Source organism: Rissa tridactyla, chromosome 21, assembly GCF_028500815.1.
Source record: "Rissa tridactyla isolate bRisTri1 chromosome 21, bRisTri1.patW.cur.20221130, whole genome shotgun sequence".
NCBI lineage: Eukaryota > Metazoa > Chordata > Aves > Charadriiformes > Laridae > Rissa > Rissa tridactyla.
Window position 1 is genome coordinate 2749601 of NC_071486.1, and position 17793 is coordinate 2767393.

Here is a 17793-nt window from a genome sequence, read left to right on the forward strand (position 1 = left end):
GATCCCGCCTGGCTCCACTCCAGGACAGGGCGATCGTCTGTAACTGCGGTGGCAGGCGAGCCCTCTGTAATTAGAGCCTCCTGCCTCCAACCGCACCAGCCCTCCCTTCCCTGCCCTCTGTGCCGGGGCTGGGAACCCCCAACCTGTGGGGAGCCCCACTCCAGCCCCCCCTGGCACCCTCCAACCTGCCCCAGGACCAGGATGCTGCTGTGAACCCCCCACGTTCCACTCAGCCCTGCCCTGAGACCCCCTGGGGCACGCGATGCCCCAGGGATGCTGGGAACAGCCAAGCGCTCCCAGCCTCCCCTCCCAACAGTGGCTTTTCTCTCCCCTTCTTTTTCACTGCTGCTCTTTCCCACCTGGCAGCATCTCTGCTGCATCCCGGGTACCACGGCGGACACCGAGACCTCCAAGGCTGACCCTGCCCTGCTGCTCCCCAGGGATGCACCTTCCAGAGAAGCCACATCCCGACAGCCGGCGATCTGCAGAGATCCCCCAGCACATCCCAGCGGAGATGCAAGCTCTGGCATCCGTGCGCCCTGGCTCCCCTCCAGGCCAGGACGGCCGCACTCTGTTTTCCTAAGACTCCCCAGGCGATTCCACCCGGGCACAGCATCCTCCTTGGCTGCACAGCAATCCTTCAGTGCCTACAGCCACCACCTGGGAAGGGATGCACCCCCTTTAATCCTTCCTCTCCCTGCATCATCATCATCTGCTCTTGCACCAGCACCATGTAAGGACCCTGCTCGTTCCTTCTGGTGGCTCCGCTGTCATCAGCAGGCTGAGTGCGACAGGGTTTAAAGGCACCGATACCCCAATGAGACCCAGCCCTTGGCCTCTCCTTACTGGGAGGGACTGGCCAGTGCGAGGGAGAGGGTCCTGGTGCTGCAGGAGCGGGGTCCTGGGATCCATCCCCTGGGTCTCTCGACCCAGCAGGGTTTCATCTCCCCTGCGTCAGGAGGGAGAGAAGAAAGTAAGAGGGAGATTGAGACACAGAGAAAGAGGGGAAGGAAAGGGGAAAGCCTCCTGCCAGGGTAGGAGAAGAGAGAGCAGGAGCTGGCAGGGACCCCAGAAGGAAGGAAGCGGCCGTAACGTTGAGGTTTAGCTCTCTAATACCGGATGCCTCTGCCTTGGCAGTGCCCGAGGAGCCAGGAGTCAAGTCAGAACAGGCGTTAACATCAGACCCCAAACTGTCCTCAGCTCTCCGCTTTTTCCAGGCTCACAGCCCGGGGGCCCCCCCAGCAGCCGCCCCTGCCCCCGAGCTCGGGGACCACATGGCAGTCACGAGACCAGTCTCGGGGTGCAGAAGCAACGCAGACATCCCTGGGCTGCCAACGCTCTGCAGCCGTTCAGCTCAAAAAATCAGCTCAAAACCCAGCACCTGCATCCCTGTCCCCAGCAGGGGCCACCCACGGCGTCACCGGGGCGGGGGGGGGGACGGGAACACAGGAGATGCCACCATGGCCACTGAGCCGTCCTGGGCTGGGTGGGATTCCCCAGGGAGCTGGAGGGACCGACACAGCTGGGAAGGAGGAAAGCAAAACCACTTAGCTGGCTTTGCCAAGCAGTGGAGATAAAAATCAGCAGAGACGCAAAAATCTCTCATTTCCTCCTATTTTGGCTAAGAGATCGCTCCAGACGGCAGCAATTTAGAGCTGATATTGAGACGAAGGGCTCGGTGCTGCGCAAGCCCTGGCAGGAGAAGACGAGTCTCGCAGGGTGGCGTGAGGATATCCAGGTACCTTTTATTTAATAAAACGCTCTGGATATAGGATTAAACGTCCTCCGTTTGGTATTATAGTGCTTGATAAAGGGGCCTGCGAGGGTTTCGTTACGGAGATGTTCATTAGCCCCGCAGCATCCTCTCCCAACGCGCTCATAATGAATTTGCTTTTAAATTTGCAGCACCGAGAAGGGTTATGAGCCAGCACCGGCACCCAAAGCCAGGCAGGGTGCACGGGCGATGGGGGACGGACCTGCCCGATAAATGCAGGGGACGGAGGGTGCCCCGGGGCAGAGAGATGCCGTGCACTCACCTTCGGGGCGCTGGATGCAGGTGTGCTGGTTGTCGCTGAGGAAGAAGCCCTCCCGGCAGAAGCACTCGTAGCTGCCCATCATGTTGACGCAGGTTTGCTGGCAGCCCCCGTTGCCCTCCGAGCACTCGTCCAGGTCTGCAAAGGGAAGGTGGCAGGGGGTGAGCGCGGCGCCGTGGCACGCTGAGGGGATGGGGACGCGGGTGTGCGAGATTCACCGGATAGCAAATTATTCCTGCTTTACACCCGTGCTCCTCCAGCAAAAAGAAAGGGGGATGCTTTAGGGCTGCGGGGGATGAAGGCAAAGCACACCAAGGGGTGGGTCGCAGAGGCCACACAGCTTCCCCGGCTGATGGGCAAAGAAGGTCCGGCCTCATTTTACAGCCCAAACCACAGAGAAAGGGACTTTCCTTGTCCTGGGACCCCCCCCAAAGCACCCGGGATGCCGGCTGCAGCTGCCCCCGGGTCCCAGCCCCTCCGAGCCCGTCGGCAGCTGGGGACGCCTGCACTTCATTAGGGGGAGCTGGGAAACCTTAGCCCAGAGCGGGATAATTACTTGTAAGGAGACTCAAATCCCCAGCAGCTCTGCCGCTGCCCTCCTGCCTGTTTTGGTTTAACAAACCAAGGCTGGAAGGGGCTGGAAGCACACATCCACGGCAGCAGCGATGCCCTCACTGCTGCATCCCTGCAAATCCCAAATTTAATGAAGAGCAACAGCCCGTTGCTCTCTCCAGAGGGTTTTTGGGGACAGTGGTCCAAGGTCAACCCACCAGTGCCCGAACTGGGATGCCGGGCTTGAGCAGAGCAGCAAACCTTCACCACGGCCACCCCGTCCCCTCCGCCCGCGGGGCCGGGTGACGGAGTCGCGCCGGGGAGCGAGGGGCTGGGTGCCAAAGAAAGCTTCCCGTGCGCTCGAGCGTTGCCGAGCTGGCGGCGGAGGGGAAAGCTGAGCCCCGCCAGCATCGGAAACGCCAGAAACGCTGGAATAGCGGCTCAGTGATGGCACTGCCGGGGGGGCTCCCAGCACCGCCCTCCTCCCCGAGTGGCACGGCACGCACCAAAACCCCTTGCTTTTGGGCAAAGAGACAGATGGACGCCCGAGCAGCGCGGGTGCCTTGCACCGTGCCCCAGCCCCGGGATGCTGCACCCCCGGGCGATGCTCAGAAATCAAAGCAGGGGCTGCAGCTCCAGCTGGAAACTGCCGTGGGAGCGGAGCCCGGGAGCACCCCAAAAACCCGCTACCTTGGAAAGGAGGTGTGGAAAACATCATCTCACCCCCCGGGCCCCCGCTGGGCAGGCTAGGGCTGACAGCCGGTCTGCAGCCAGGCACAAAAGGGACGTCCTCTGCGATGGCAGGAGGCTTGCAGCATCCTCCGAGGCTCGTCCCAGCCAAGCTACGTCCTGCAGACGCCAATAACTCTCCTCAAATCCCCCCCGCTTATAACAAGGGCTTAAGGTCTTGCGACTTCTCCTTCAAGCTCCGCACAAAAATGAGGCGGCAGCCGTTCAAACCCGATGGCTGAAACGAGACTCCCCCGCTCTAATACCTGTTTTATTAAATACAACGGAGATGGGCAGAAGCCAGCAGGGCCCGTGTCAGGACGGGGGCTTGAATTCCTGTCCTGGTTCAAAAGGTCGCCCGGGGTGGATGACGGGGGGGGCAGTGGGTGCGTACGCCCACCCACCTCCAGCTCCGCCACTGCCCACAGTGCCAGCAAAGCCTGGCATGACCCTCTGCTTTGCTCTGCTTCTCCTTCTGTTGGCTGAGAGGGGATGTTTGCAGGCTGGGCAAAGCACAGTCAGGATGAAGGGGGAAAGGAGGATGGGAAAAACCCACTGGGGTTCATCCCTGCTGCCCCCCGACAGCAGCCGCTGAGCAAACCCACCCAGAGTATGCAGGGTCTCAACAGCCTGATCTGTAAAATGGGCTCCAGGGGATAAACCTGCACCATCCCTACGGCAAAGCAACGCGGCCGAGACGCTGGGGTGAGCCGAGGAAAGGCTCAAGGGGGGAGATGGGGCTGCCCCCCCCCAGCATCTCCCATCTGCCCCCTCACCCGGCTGCTCCCCGGCCACCTCCATCCCCTCCTACCCAACTCTGTAAACACATGACGTCTGCGGCTCACGGAGCCCGGCTTTCCTTTCTTCTCCTCGGGCTCATCCTCCCCCGGGAGAGGAAGGCAGAGCCGCCCGCGCCTCCTCCCAGCTGTGTAAATCTCCCCCCTCCCCGAGGAGGCTGCAAAGATCCCGGTGATGGTGGTTAATGCAAAGCGTATGTGTCCATAATCCCTTCCCCCTCCTCCTCCTCCCAGTGATGAGCTCATTAATGACCCCTCTGCAGACACTAATTAGAAAATAGCATGAGCTCCAGGCAGAGGGAAGGGGGGGGGTGGCCCCATGCCCTGGCGATCCCACCCGCGGGTGCTGAGGGAGGAAGCGGGTGCCGGGGTGCGGGGAGCCTGGCCGGCCCCGGGGCTCTGCCGGCAGCTTTGGCTTCACCGCGGCCGGATGGAGTTTGGGGCAGCGGGAAGCGGCGGGGAGGATGCACGGCCGCTCCGTAGGCAGATGCCGGGTTTGTCTTGGCCCAGGGATTATTTACCCTGTCCCTTCGCCGGTTCCCATCCCCACCATATTTGCTATTAACTCATCTATTTTGGCAGGTGCAGGGCTGATCTCAAGCACGAGCGGAGCGAGCGGCAGGGCCCGGCTGAGCCCCGCCGGTTGGTCCTGCCTTCGGCAGCGGAGCAGAGAAGCTGGCCCGGCCGCTCGCTGCAGCAGGATGCGGCCACGGGGAGGCTGCAACTCGCACACGGTGTCCCCAAACCCATCCCTCCCTGTCCCCAGCATCCCCAAACCCATCCCTCCCTGTCTCCAGCATCCCCCAGGCTACAGATGGACCCACAGAGCAAGTTTTTCTCCCCGCACAGAGCATCATTCCCCAGCATCACCCCCACGTGATGGGGAGCAATCCTGTCCCCAGCAAGCCATCGCGGCACGGGACATGTCTGGAGCCGGCTTGCAGCCATGACAGTGCCACCACGGTCCCCCAGCACTGTGACTGCTCTGGGGGGGTCAGAGGTTGGGGCATGGCCATCAAAGAAAGCTGGCGGGCTGGTCCCAAGGTGCCAGAGCTGCCGAGTGGCTGTGACACACCAGCATCCCACCCCCGTGCGTGCCGGGAGCCCGTGCCTCACCTAAGCAGTTGTGGCCATCGTGCGCCAGGCGGAAGCCATCGTAGCAGGTACAGCGGTAGTTGCCGGGGATGTTGACGCACTCGTGGACACAGCCCGCGTTGTCCTCCCGCTCGCACTCGTCGACATCTGCAGAGAGAGGAGGGCAGGAGAGCTGTGGAGCTGCCCCGGCTGAGGACGGACAACTCGCTGCACGGGTGCTGCAGTGCCCCGTCTCCAGTGTGTTTGCAACCCGGCTGATATTGTGCCTGGGGTCTCTGCTGTCTCTGCTTATTCCAGCAGGTCCCCAGCTCCGTTATCACCTACAGCATCCCTCCACACCCTGCAAAAACACCCCTCTCCTCCCCAGTCTAGACCCTGGACTTCCCGTTAACCTGCTGTATCGAACACACAGCGCGGTGTGCTGGGAATCGCACGGGATTTCCCGTTGGTGGTGGGCAGAGCTGCCCGTCTCCATGGCGAAGCCTTGCTGTGCCTGGAGCGCGCTTTAATCCCGCTGCTATTTGTACTCAGCCCATCCCGACCCCGGACCCGCTCCAAGCAGAGCCGGGAATTTCTCCCCTGCCCCATTCCTGCTTTCCTGCTGCCGCTCCTCCAAGGAATCCGTTTTCTTTCCATGCCCCACTCAGCTGCATATATACCTATATCTATACCTATATCCATATCTAAACATCCACAGGTATGGATATTTACATCTACATCTACATCTACATCATCTCTATCTCTAGATCTTATTTTTAAGGTTTTCATGTTTCAGCTGCTAACCCAGTTCTGCAGCCTCTGCATTGAAAATCCTGCAGGAAAAAAAGCCCAGATCGTTTCAAACCAGCCCCAGGTGCCCCTCCTGGGCCCGGGCAGCCCCAGCCTTGCAAAGGCTTGGTGGCCATGGTGGCCGCCGCCACCGGCAAGGACAGTCACACTCCTCTCCGTCCCCATGCACCGCAGCATCAACAGGCTGGGAGTTTGGGGTAGAAAAGGGGAATAAAGGGTTTGCAATGGGCTGGGGTGAACAAGTGGCCTTTTTGCCAGGGCAGGGGACGTTGCTGCCGGGGCTGTCACTCGTCGGAGGGGCTCCGGCCCCAGCGGTGGTGGCGTGGCCCTACCTTTGCAGTGCTTCCCGTCACCGGTGTAGCCGGACTTGCAGATGCACTTGTAGGACTTGGGAGTGTTCTGGCAGATGGCGTCGATGTGGCAGTTGTCGGTGCCCTCCACGCACTCGTCGACATCTGCAAGGGGAGAGACGAGGGGAGCGATGGGGGCAGCCAGGGGAAGCTCTCCCTGTCTCCCCATGGGAGCCATCGCCCGAGGTGAGGAAACCGAGCGTCCCTCCGGCTTTTCAACCCGCGCATGGACCAGAATGCCGCTGCTTTGCTCCTTAGTGGCTTCCCCACGCCCAGCCCTGACGCAACGGGCGATGGGCTCACTGTGGGACCCAGTGAGACGCTGGGTCCACTCCCAAAGAGCCCTACCTGTGTCCCTGCTCTTATACAACCCACCCTGAGACTCCCCGACCCTTTCGCCTGTCTGATGATAGGAAACGCCGCTCCGGCGCCCGTAGTCCAGGCTGGAGCCAGCCCAGGCAGAGGTGAAAGTCTCTGTCTCCAATTAGCCGTTTCCTGAGCCGACCAGTCACCCAAATAATCGTCATCGCTTTCTATTCTTAGGCGCGGAGGAATGTGCACGAATTAGCAGGGACCTCACTAAATAAACCTGGGAGCCGGGAGCGGGAAGCAGGAGAGAGAACTGGGATAAACGTCAAGGTTTCCTTGGGGGGACAGCCAAAATCCGCGTCCTCCCCCCAGCCCCCTTTGCCCATCAACCCACTCATCCGGGATGCAGCGCCGTGGTACCCGCGACATCACCTCCGGAGCATCGCGCGCCAGTGACGGCCTCCAGCGGCGATGCCCAAGGCTTTGCCATGGCAGCAGGCCACAGGAGCGGAGGTTTTAATGGTATTTGGGAAACAGAGAAGCCTCCAGCGTGTGGGGCGGAGGTTTTTGGGCAAGAGGCTGCTCACCTGGCTGCTCTCTGCCCTCCCTGCGTGGGCAGTACGGGAGACGTGGTGCCCCGGAGCGGGCACGTCCCCCTCGCTGGCTGTGGATGCCTGGCAGTGGTGTGAGGCAGCGGGGTGTCCCTGGGGGGTGAGGTGGGGGCTGAGCATCTCCTACAGCCCCCGGGAGCAACCCGAGCACCCCGCTCCGACCCCACGGGCACGTGGGCTGCTCCCAGGGGGGTTCACCCCCAACCGCCTCCCCGGGGGATGGGGAGGGTTCCACCAGGGAAGCGGGATCGGAGGGTCCCTCCAGCTTCCCGGTACCCCACAAAGAGGAGCCTGAGGCTGCGAAGTTCTCAGCTGCCTTTAAAAAGCTGCTTTTCTGCAACCTCAAGGACAGAAGTGCTCTGGGACGTCCCAGGAGACACGAAACATCCCTGCGAGCCGCGGGCAGGCAGAGAGCCCCGCCAGCCCCGCCGGGACGGCGGCCATGGCCACGGGAGCACTGGCCTGAGCCCTCTCCCCGGCCACCCGGGCAGATTTTTGCCGGGAGATGTGCGTCACCCGGTCGGGGGGGAGGAGAGCTGTGCCTTTGCACCCGGGAGGCGGCACGTGCCTGCGCATTGTATAAATATTTACAGCCCGCATTCATATTTGTTATTTGACATTAGCCATGGCCCGCGGCCACCACGGCCTCCCTTGGGCCATTAATCACCGGCTGGGGGCTGACCCACCGCGGCGGAGACGACGGAGGGATTGCACGGGCCACCAGCACCCTGCTCCCCGCAGGCACCGTCGCCTCCAGCACCCACGGCACTGCCCATGGGGCCACCGCGCTATGACCCCCCCGGCATCCCCGGGGAGCGGCAGGCAGCCCACCCCGCGCCGGGGGTCCCACGGGGGCTTGGGAGGGCCTGTTATCCCTTCGGGGAGCTGAGCGGGGCTCAGGTTTGGTTCCTCCCCAGCCAAACTTCATTTTTGGCTGCAAACACCATCCCCGCCCTGGGGCACGGCCACCCCACCGCACCCCTGAACCACCTGCAAAGCGGAAAGTGCATGGAAATAATCACCACTGGAAAATAAATCCACAAAAGCCGCCGGAGCGCAGAGGTCCCTCCTTCCCAACCACCTTTCCAGGCTTAGGGAGACTTTCGGCACAGGAGGAAGCGCCTCCATCACCGGCGAGCGCCGTTGGGCATCGTCGGGCATCGCCTCCGGCTCCAGCATCCCTCGTCTGGGATCTCGGGTGGGTGGTGGGAGGGATGCGGCACCAAAGCCGGGGGGACACGAGGGGGACATGGAGCGCTCGCCACTTTACAGGCAGCAACGGGCGCGGGGACTCGACAGCAAGGAAGCCAACGCTGAACCAAAAACCTACTGGATTTGCAAATCCTGGTCCTGACCCCTGCGCGGGTCGGAGCCCTCCCTCAGCTCTTCCCCCCCACCCAAGTCATAAATCACGTCTCAGTGCTTTGAGGTGACGGTCCCAAGGTGAGAGTCGCCGGGTGCCGGCACCCCGGGCACCCACCAGCACCCAAACAGCACGGACCATCCATCAGCCCCCGCCTCCTTCCCCTAAAACCACCCAAAAGGCAAAGCATCCATCAGACGTCACATCATTGAAACTTTCCCAGCCTTTTGCCAGAAATCTCACTTTTTTTGGGGGGGGCGGACGGTATTTTCTATTTCTTTTTCCTCCTGCGCCCTCAAACTCAAGACAATGAACAATGCCTGCGCGGCGCCGAACACAATGCCGTGCCTTTCCCACTCACACATGTATATTATTTTTTTTTTTCTATCTTTTTTTTTTTTTTTCCATTCTGTAACTTCAAAACTTCTCTAACTTTGGAAAGATTACACAGCAGCAAAAGTACAAAAGAAAACATTATAAATTTGCCACTCTGTAATTTTTCCAAAGCTGGAGACATTCTGAAAGGTTACAGGATTATAAAAAAAAAAAAAAAAAAAGGGAAAAAAAGGGGAAAAAAAAGTGTCTGTGGGAAGTGTGAATAAATACCCTCCTCGGCACCCCAGGAGCCATCCCAAGATTGGCAAAGATCCTAATTTCAGAACGCTGAAATTTTGGCTCCTAAGAAGCATCCTTCAGAAATGATGTAGTGAATTAAAAAAAAAAAAACCCAAAAAAACCCTCTGAAAAACTAAATTTTTGCATTTTTGTCAATGCAAGCGGCGTTTTCCCACGAAAGGGAAGGTTTGCCACCGGGACAGCCCGCTTTTCCCGCAGGAGAATTTTCTACATCCAAAAAACCTGCCCCTGGCCGCGCTGCAGGTGCTCCCAGCCGCCACCGAGGCGCGAGGGATTTCATTTTCAAGCCAAGCAAAGACAAGACTTAAAAAAAAAAATAAAAAAAAAAATAAAAAATCCTTATTGATGTTCCCATCCCTATTTGCTCTTGCAAAATCCCTGCTGGGGTATGCCCTGCTCATCCCCAGGCTCGGGGGGACCTTTTGAAGTCCAAGTCCCAAATCCAGGTGGGGTTTTCTGGGGGGGGTTTGCCAGCCAGGACCCCCCACAGACCTGCATGAATAATCAAAAATGCCCTTTTTCACCCAAAGTTGCCTGAAACAGGCCCAAACCGGACGGTGCAGATGGGCGCGTCGTGCTCTCAATCCCCAAAACCGGGGGATTTTGTGGTTTTTTTTGATGACCGATGATTAATTTGGATGAAGATGCCGAGTCCCGTCGGGGACCCGAGGTCTCGCCCATCTCCGGCGGCCCCCGCTCCGCCTCCCCATCCCACCACTGCGCTTTGGGGCTAATTAGGGCTCGTCAGAGGGCAAGAGCATCCTCGGCATCGCCGCCACGCCGCGGTGGGTGCCGGGGGGTTTGCGGCGAAGGGCAGGAGGCTGCGGCGCTCGCCCCGCGCCTCGGGCGATGTTTTTTATTCCGTTGTGGGTGGGATTTTCCAGCGCTGGCTGTTGGGCCCCGTTCCGCTCCAGCTGCAGCTTTATTCTCCATTTCAAAGGCAGCGGAGGCAGACGGTTTCAACGCCACTGCCATTTCGAGCGTGCCAAAAGCCGGGGGGGTGGAGGGGGGGAACGACATGGACACCGCCAAACTCCCCCCGGGACCGGCGCGCACCCAGCGGGGGAGGCGAAGGGCTGTGACCGGGGCCATCGGGGGAGGCGGTGGCAGAGCCCACGGGACACCCGGGTCCCACGCGCGTTCCCTGCCCTGCGGCGTCCCCACCGCCCGCGACATGTGGCAGCGAAGGGAGATAAAGCAACACCTCGTATATTTTTAGAGCCGGGATTGAGGCTCTTTCTTCGCTTCCTTATTTTGCTTTGAGAAAGATAATAAATAATAAAAGATGGTTTTATCCATAGGCTGAAAGTCCCAATAAATTCGAGGAGGGGGCTGACATAGGGCAGCGAAAACTGGCCAGAAAACCCCTAAACAAACAAACTCACCCGCCTTTTTCTCTCTTCGGCAAGTGCTTCAGCTTTTTCTTTCAAATCAATTTTATTCTTTATTTTTATATAGGCATATATATTAACAGCCTGTCTGTATAGGGATGTGTGTGTAGCTGTTGGCAGACACGCGGAGTTTCCACTCGGCCTTAATGCCAAATTAAAGCTTTATAACTTCAGTAGCTCCTTTTTACCAGGGTATTAATAACCACCTCAGACACTGTGGTGCAGTTTATTAATCATTTGTTTGCCCGGGGAGCTGGCGAGGGCGACTCGTGCTGCGCCGCGGCATGGGGACAGGCCACAGCCGTGGGTGGCTCCGGTGCAGCCGATGGCATCCCGTGGGATGGGGATGGGGGGCCGGCGAGAGGGGAGAAAGACGCTCTGTGGGGCGGCTTTTTGTAAACTGGCCAAAGATGCATCATCTAAACTCAAGATCCTAACTCAGGTGCTCGGCGATGGCTTGTTGCCGGGATGGGGATGCCGCGCCGGGTTGTCCTGCCAGTGGTACCCACGCTCGGTTCGGGTCAGAGGGGATGGAGAGCCCTGCACCAGCCCCACTGCAGGAGCCCAGCGCCCCACACATCACCCAGCGCTCCCAAAGCAGGTGGGACGCGGCAGATGCAACCACGGTGCTTGGCGCCGCGGAATGATGGAGCGCGGGATGATGGATGAGGAACCACAAGTCGCAGCGAGGAGCTGGGGGGGGTCCCAGCCTGGCGACCCCATCACCCCATGCCCAGACCCTGCTCTGCACCTTTCACCCTGGGTTTCACTTCCCCAAATCCCCCAAAAGGGGCTTTTTCTCCCCACTTTGACGCTTCTCACTCCCACCAGGGCAGAGATGCGTTGAGCTCCCCATCCCTGCACCAGCCTGGGTCATCCCGAGGGATCCCAGAGATGGATCCAGAATCCCCTGGGTTGGAAACGCTCCCTCCATCCCCATCCCACCTCCTTGTGCCAACCCTGGTGGCTTCAGCTCAATTCAGCCGCGATTTCTCCAGGGAGGGTTTGATGCTCCACGCCAACAGCGTGTTCATCTCCCCGCGGAATCGTCCTTGCTGTTGTTGTTCCTTTGGCTTATCGGGTCTGACCAAGCCTTAAAAAAATGTGTTTGTTTGTTTGTTTTCGACTTCGGAAGCAACAATCGCAAGATCTCCAGAGGGTAAGATGGCCTTGCCGAAACGCGGTCGGCCGCGTTTCCTCCAAGCGCCGTGAGACAGAGCAAACTTTATTTGCCATCCCAGGCTTCTCCTAAAGCCTCCCGCGGGACTTATAATTCTGAAAGTGAAGGTTAAGGTTATTCATGCATATTTTTTTCCTAAATGGATTACTCCGGTGCGACCGTCTGCAAAGGAAAAAAATCTATATAAAAATAAAATAAAATAAAATAAAAATACAAACTCCTGAGCAGTTTGGAGACAGCAATACATCTCCGCACTGGAAGACTTGAGGTGTCTGAATATTTATACTCCCGTTGGCAGTTATAAAAAAAACTCTTCTTCCCTCCTTCCTACCTCCCCCCCCCCCCTCCCCTTTTTAATCTCGGTACAGGCATGTTAGACGCCCTCAGTCAAAGATCCCCTTTGAACTGCTGTATGTTGAAATGTTTACAGTTTTACATTTCATATTTCAGAGGGGTGGAGGGGACAGGCACAACAGTCGCACACTGTGAATGCAGGAGAGGGAGGAAAGCGGAGGCCAAGGGGGAGGAGGTTCGGCGGAGATGGGAGGGGAATCGAACAGCATCTCCCCGCTGCCATTGGAAAATTTTAGACTCCTAAAAAAAATATATATATATAAAAAAATCATCCCTGGTGGTGTAGGCTCTGCAGGTGCATCCCCACCGAACCCAGCCCCTCGCGCGGGATGGTGGCTCCGTGGCACCGGCTGGTTTTACCCCCGGGTGACCACGGAGCTGGGCTGGGGCTGGTCCCACTCAGGGCCCCGCGCTGGGGGGGCGGCTGGGGCTGCGGGGGTCCCGGGGGCTGCAAACTGGGGTGCTGGGGTCCCCCAGGGAGATGCTGCAGCTCCCTCCCAGCCCCGTTCCCCCGGCACCATCCGAGGGGACGCGCAGTTCGGCTGCAGGAAAAGGCAGCGAATGCTGCGATGTCTCTCTGGCGATGGGGCTGCTGCCAGAGGAGCACGGCAAGGCCGGAGCCGGGCACCCCCTGGTACAAGAGGAGGGTGCAAATCTGCCAGCCCTTGGGCTCCATCACCCCCCGGGCACAGGGAGGGACCGATGCCAGCAGATGATGGGCAAGGGCACTGTCTCACTCAGGACCAGCTCTTCTGCCCTGGCAGGCTGTGAGACAGACTGACGGACGACAGGATGGGACTGGGGGTGGCATTATCCACCCAAAAACCAGGGAGCGGTGGATACGGCAGCAGCTTGGCATGGGGACCGCAGGGAGACTTCATCCCAGCTGAGTGCGTGTCGGGAGCCTCCCCAGGGCTCTTTGGATTTATATTGTCAGTTCTCTTGAAAGCTTTCCTAGCCCTCAAGTGACCCAATAAAGCCCGCAGACAGCCAGGTCCTCCGGCAGACACCCTCCAGGCCCGCCGCACGGCTCTGCTAAATCCTTCCTTCCCTACAGACTAAACTTTCCGGGGTAATTCAGTGCGAGAAATGAGCCAGCAAGCCCTACCCGCGGCGCGATGTTATCACAGCAAAACCGGCCCATCTGACGGGAGAGGAGCCATCCCCGGCCGGTGACAGCCACCTGGTGAGGGTGGCCGTCCCCCGAAAGGGCAAAGGCTTCGGTGGGGGTGGGGGAGTGACGTGTACCCCATCCTTGGGGCATCACCCCACCGATGCAGGGGGGACGCCCGATGCTGTTCAGAAACATCCTACTAAAACGTGCCCCAGGTGCACGGGGTGGCTTCGAAGAGCTCGACGATGCTTGAGAAAAACAGGCGATAGCGGGTTCCCGGGAAAAGCACGTTTTCTATCTGCCGCCGGTGACGCCGGGTCCAGGAGTTCAGCCTCATCCAGAAAGGAGCGGGTCCACCCCTGCCCGGAGCCCTCGCATCCCCGCAGGCACCAACCTTCACCCCTCCGCATCCACCTCCCCCCCATCGCCCCATGGGACCCCCCCTGACAGCGGCTTTGGGGATTAACTCTCCATCCCAAACGGATTCCCCCCAGGTCTGCCCGGTGCAGTGTCCGGGGGCCGGGAGGAGCCCGCACCGTGCCGGGCGTACGGCGGGCGATTCGCCCCGGCGCAGGATTGAGCTCACCTCTCTCCACCCCCACTCCACCCCTCTCCTTCCCCGAAGGGATCTGTCAAGTCTCTGCACGATGGAATTTTACTTTGCTATTTTAATGCAATTCTGGCTCAGGCTTAAATGGAACTGGAAACCAAAAGGCCTTAATAAATAAATATTATGATAAGAAATGAAAGCAATGCATATACTCAAGATAATTTGAGGGGGGATAAAAACCTAAGCATTCCTTTCTAAGCTTAAATCATAAAGCTTTACGTGAAGCTGGACGCCTTCGTACCAAACCTTTGCCCTGGAAAAATCTCCCCCCCGTGCTTGCCCAGACTGCCCTCCGCAAAAGTCGCCTATTGTTTTAAAAACACTTTAAGCCAGATAAGACAATAGCCTTGAAATTCCTTCTAACTTTGTCGGTGACAGGGCTCGGGGCGACCATGCGCGTGGCTGAAATACGCCTATTACTACTGCCTGCAAGAGATCTTTAATTATATCCCGCGCTCCTATATTTCATTCACACTCTATTTAATCTCGCCGTACGCATAAACACGCAGCTACTTACAATAGCGAGAGCCAAAGCTGGTTTTGATAAAGCTTACGTACTGTTAAGTGCTATGGAAAAAGAAAAAGGAAAAAAAAAAAAAAAGAAAAGAAAAAAACCCCAACAGATTGTATAGATAGTGGTGAATTAAGGAGAAAAAAAAAAACCCCTTCGAGACAGCCAACGGGATCATGCACATAGGGCTGTGTGTGTTTGTGTGTGCGCGCGCACTCCCGCGCGTGTGTATAGAGCAAAATCCGAGCTAAATATAGAGGTGCTATAGAAAAACCTAAGGTATAGATAGCCCATACATAAAGCCACATGTGTACGTCCGCGAAGGAGAAACTCTGGCTTCGCACAGGAGCGGGGAAACAGAAAAGCCTGAAGCTGGTAACGCCGGGACGTACCCCTCTTTTCTAGAGATGGGGAAGGAGCTCCGGTGTTTTTCAGGCTTTGCCGTGTCCGGCTCCCCCAAGTTTCCCGCAGCCCGCGCCCCCGGAGCACCGCGTTTGAGATTTCAGCCCGCGCCTACGGGAGGACGCACGACCGCAGCCGCAAGCTCCCAGCGTTACAGGCGCCCGCGCCGCCGTCCTTCCCTCCAACCCTGCCCGAAACCAGCCCTCTGCTCCCCCGGGGCCGGCAGCCCCAGCTCCCAGGCACCCAAACCCCCAAACCCCCCAAAAGCCCCCTCCAAACCCCTCCCAACAGCAACATTTTTCCTCCCTGATGGGCGCAGACTTGTTTGCCCACCCTGGATTTCTGCCTCTGCACCCCCTGCCTTTGAGATAAAGAGTCCGAACCAAGAAAAAAAAATAAAAAAATAATAAAAGTGTAAGAAATGCAACTCATTAAAGAGTTTACAAAAAAAAAAACAAAACCAAAACACAAACCAAAAAACAACCAACCCCAATCAAAGGCAGCAGGCAAGAATATCTGCAAGCAACATTTAAAATCCCCTCCACTATTTGTTGTTATTGCTGCTACTTTCTCCAGCCTGCGTATAAAATCCCAGATCTAAAGAGGAGGTCCGGCTGCCCTAACACACACATCAAACAGCAAACCTTCGAGCTGGGAAGATTTTTTCCTCTTACCTTGACTGGCTTTATTCGCCAGCGTGTTTCCAGAGTGGTGGAGAAAGAAAAGGATGGAAAATCCAGCAATCTGCAAAGCTCCCATGGCAATCCCAGTCTGCATGGAGGAGCGGGGGCAAGAAGGGGGGATTTCTAGTGCTTGAAGGGAAACAAGAGGCTGAGCATGCGAAGGGAAATCAAGAGGAGGAAGGGGCTCTCTTCTTGCCGTGTGTGAGACAGAGGGAGGGAAGGGAACCGGGCTGATGGAAAAAGCTGCTCTGGGTTCAGTTTGGGGCTCTTGGTGTTGCTGAAGAGGAGAGAGTGAGGGAAGGAGACCCAGGGCAGTTGGAGGAAAGTGGACTCTATCGCCCTCTCTCTGGCGGCTGCTCTGATCCCTTCTTCTTCTTCTCCTTCTTTTTTTTTTTTTTTTTTTTTTTTTTTTTTTCTCCTTAAATAATCCCAGCCAATTCCAGTTTTGCAAGGGAGCGGGAGCAGCAGGAGCAGCAGCAGCAGCGCTGGAGGGGGGAAGCAGGCGCCTTGCCCTGGTGCTGGGGACCTGAGAAAGGGGAGTGGAAAGGAGAGCCCCATCCAAGCAACGCCCTTTTTTTCTTTTTTTTTTTCTTTTTTTTTTTTCTCCTTTTTTTTTTTTCCTCCTTTCTCCCAGCCTTTCTTTCTTTTCTATTTGGCTTTGGTTACTCCTTCCCGGCTCCCCCCCTCGCACCCCCAAGGCTGGGCTTTGCCTGCAGGAATTTACAGTCTGCGCTGGAGGAGAAGGGCCAGTAGCCATGGAGACTGCTTCCCTGGGAGCAGGGAGGTCAGGCGGAGACCATGGGCGATCAATGCATCAATGCAAAGCCCCCCGCAACCCCCAGACCCACCCCGCACCTCGCAGCCCCTCGGCCAGCCCAGGGCTTGGGGTGGTGGTAAGGGGAGGGGGGGGGGGGGGTAGGGGAGGGCAGGGGGAGGCATATGGCATGGGAAAAGGCAATGGTGGGGAAAGAAAAAGGGGAAGGAAAAGTAGGTATACAAGGGGAACAAAAAAAAAAAAAAAAGAAAAAAGAAAATAAAAAGAGTTTGCGGATGGCACGACCTGGCAGGGGTGACTTGGGGTGCTGGGCCGGTGGGAAGAGGGATGGGAGAGCAGCTCTGCTGTGCGCGAGGGAGAGGTGGGGAGGGGGGGCCTGGAAATAAGGGTGGAGGGGGGAAGAAAGAGACCTTCTTGAAATATTCAGGGGTTTTTTTTGTTTGCTTGTGGGAGCCTCTCACAGCCTGGCCCCCCACAGCCGGCATCCCGGGGGTGCAGAGGGAGCCTCTGCCCCCTCCCCGTGGCCATCCCTGCACTGGGAGCTGCTGGCAGCATCGCTCTTTGGGGGGGGGGTTTTGCTCCCTGAGCCCGGAGAGGCATCACCAGCCAGGAAACTGCAGTGGGAGATAAGGCTGGGAGTGGGACAGGGAGGAAGGTGTGTGGCGATTCCACCTGTCCGGGGACACAGCGTCCCACAGCCCCAGCAGTTATCCTGCCCCCAGGGTCCTCACCCTGCCCACGGGGTCATCATCCTGCCCACGGGGGCCTCCCAGCCCACCGTGCTGCCTCTGCAGCCTCTCGTACCTGCTTCCGTCCTAACAACCCCTAAAGGTACAATAAAGGGGGCTGGAGGCGATGGAGAACGTCCAGCTTTGCCAAGGTACCCACTGCCTCTCGCTGTGGAGAGGAGGGGAGGGACCGCAGGGAGGATGCTGAGGAGTCCCTGGGTCTAGTGACACTTTCCCTACAAAAACGCATAACCCTTCAGCCACCTTCATGGGATACGGCCCTTCCCTGCGGGAGGAGGTTTGCAAGAGCTCTAGAGATGACAGTGCAGCGCAGCCAGCCCAGGAGAGCAGCATGTGTGGAAACTGGGAGCTCATCCGCACGCTGGGTCTTTCCAAAGGCAGAGGCCAAGGGAAAGGCTCTCCCGGCCCTACAGAGCCGTCCTGCACCCCCATATCTCTGCTCCCTGCCCACGGGTGCCCATGTGAAGCGTCAGGGTCCTAAACCTATGTGGGAACCGACCCTTCCAGGGGAGCAGGAGACCAGCATCAGCTGAAGGACAGAAGCACAGACAGCCCCATTGTACCCAACACGAACCTCCAACATTCAAATTCCCGTTTGCACGGTAGCTCCAGGTGAACCCGGAGCCAGGGGAGCCTGCATGGCTCTGGGCTGCGTGGGCTCAGGGCAAGGCAGCGTCCAGACCACCGTAGCTACAAGGGGTTTCTCAACAGAGACGACAACAAATGGCCCAGCTGGATAAGAATTCCAGCAGCGGGGCAC

General features: G+C 58.3%; 1 protein-coding gene across 1 annotated transcript in view; it reads right to left on the bottom strand.

Annotated features, from left to right (window-relative positions):
• SCUBE3 (signal peptide, CUB domain and EGF like domain containing 3) overlaps positions 1-15603 on the bottom strand; it is a 36524-nt gene extending 20921 nt beyond the window's left edge. The window contains exons 1-4 of the mRNA XM_054181013.1: positions 15501-15603; positions 6328-6450; positions 5228-5353; positions 2037-2171 (exon numbers count right to left, since the gene is read on the bottom strand). Of these exons, the coding sequence (XP_054036988.1) occupies positions 2037-2171; positions 5228-5353; positions 6328-6450; positions 15501-15603 (487 nt within the window). The remainder of the gene's footprint in view (positions 1-2036; positions 2172-5227; positions 5354-6327; positions 6451-15500) is intronic.
• Between the last annotated feature and the right edge of the window lie 2190 nt (positions 15604-17793).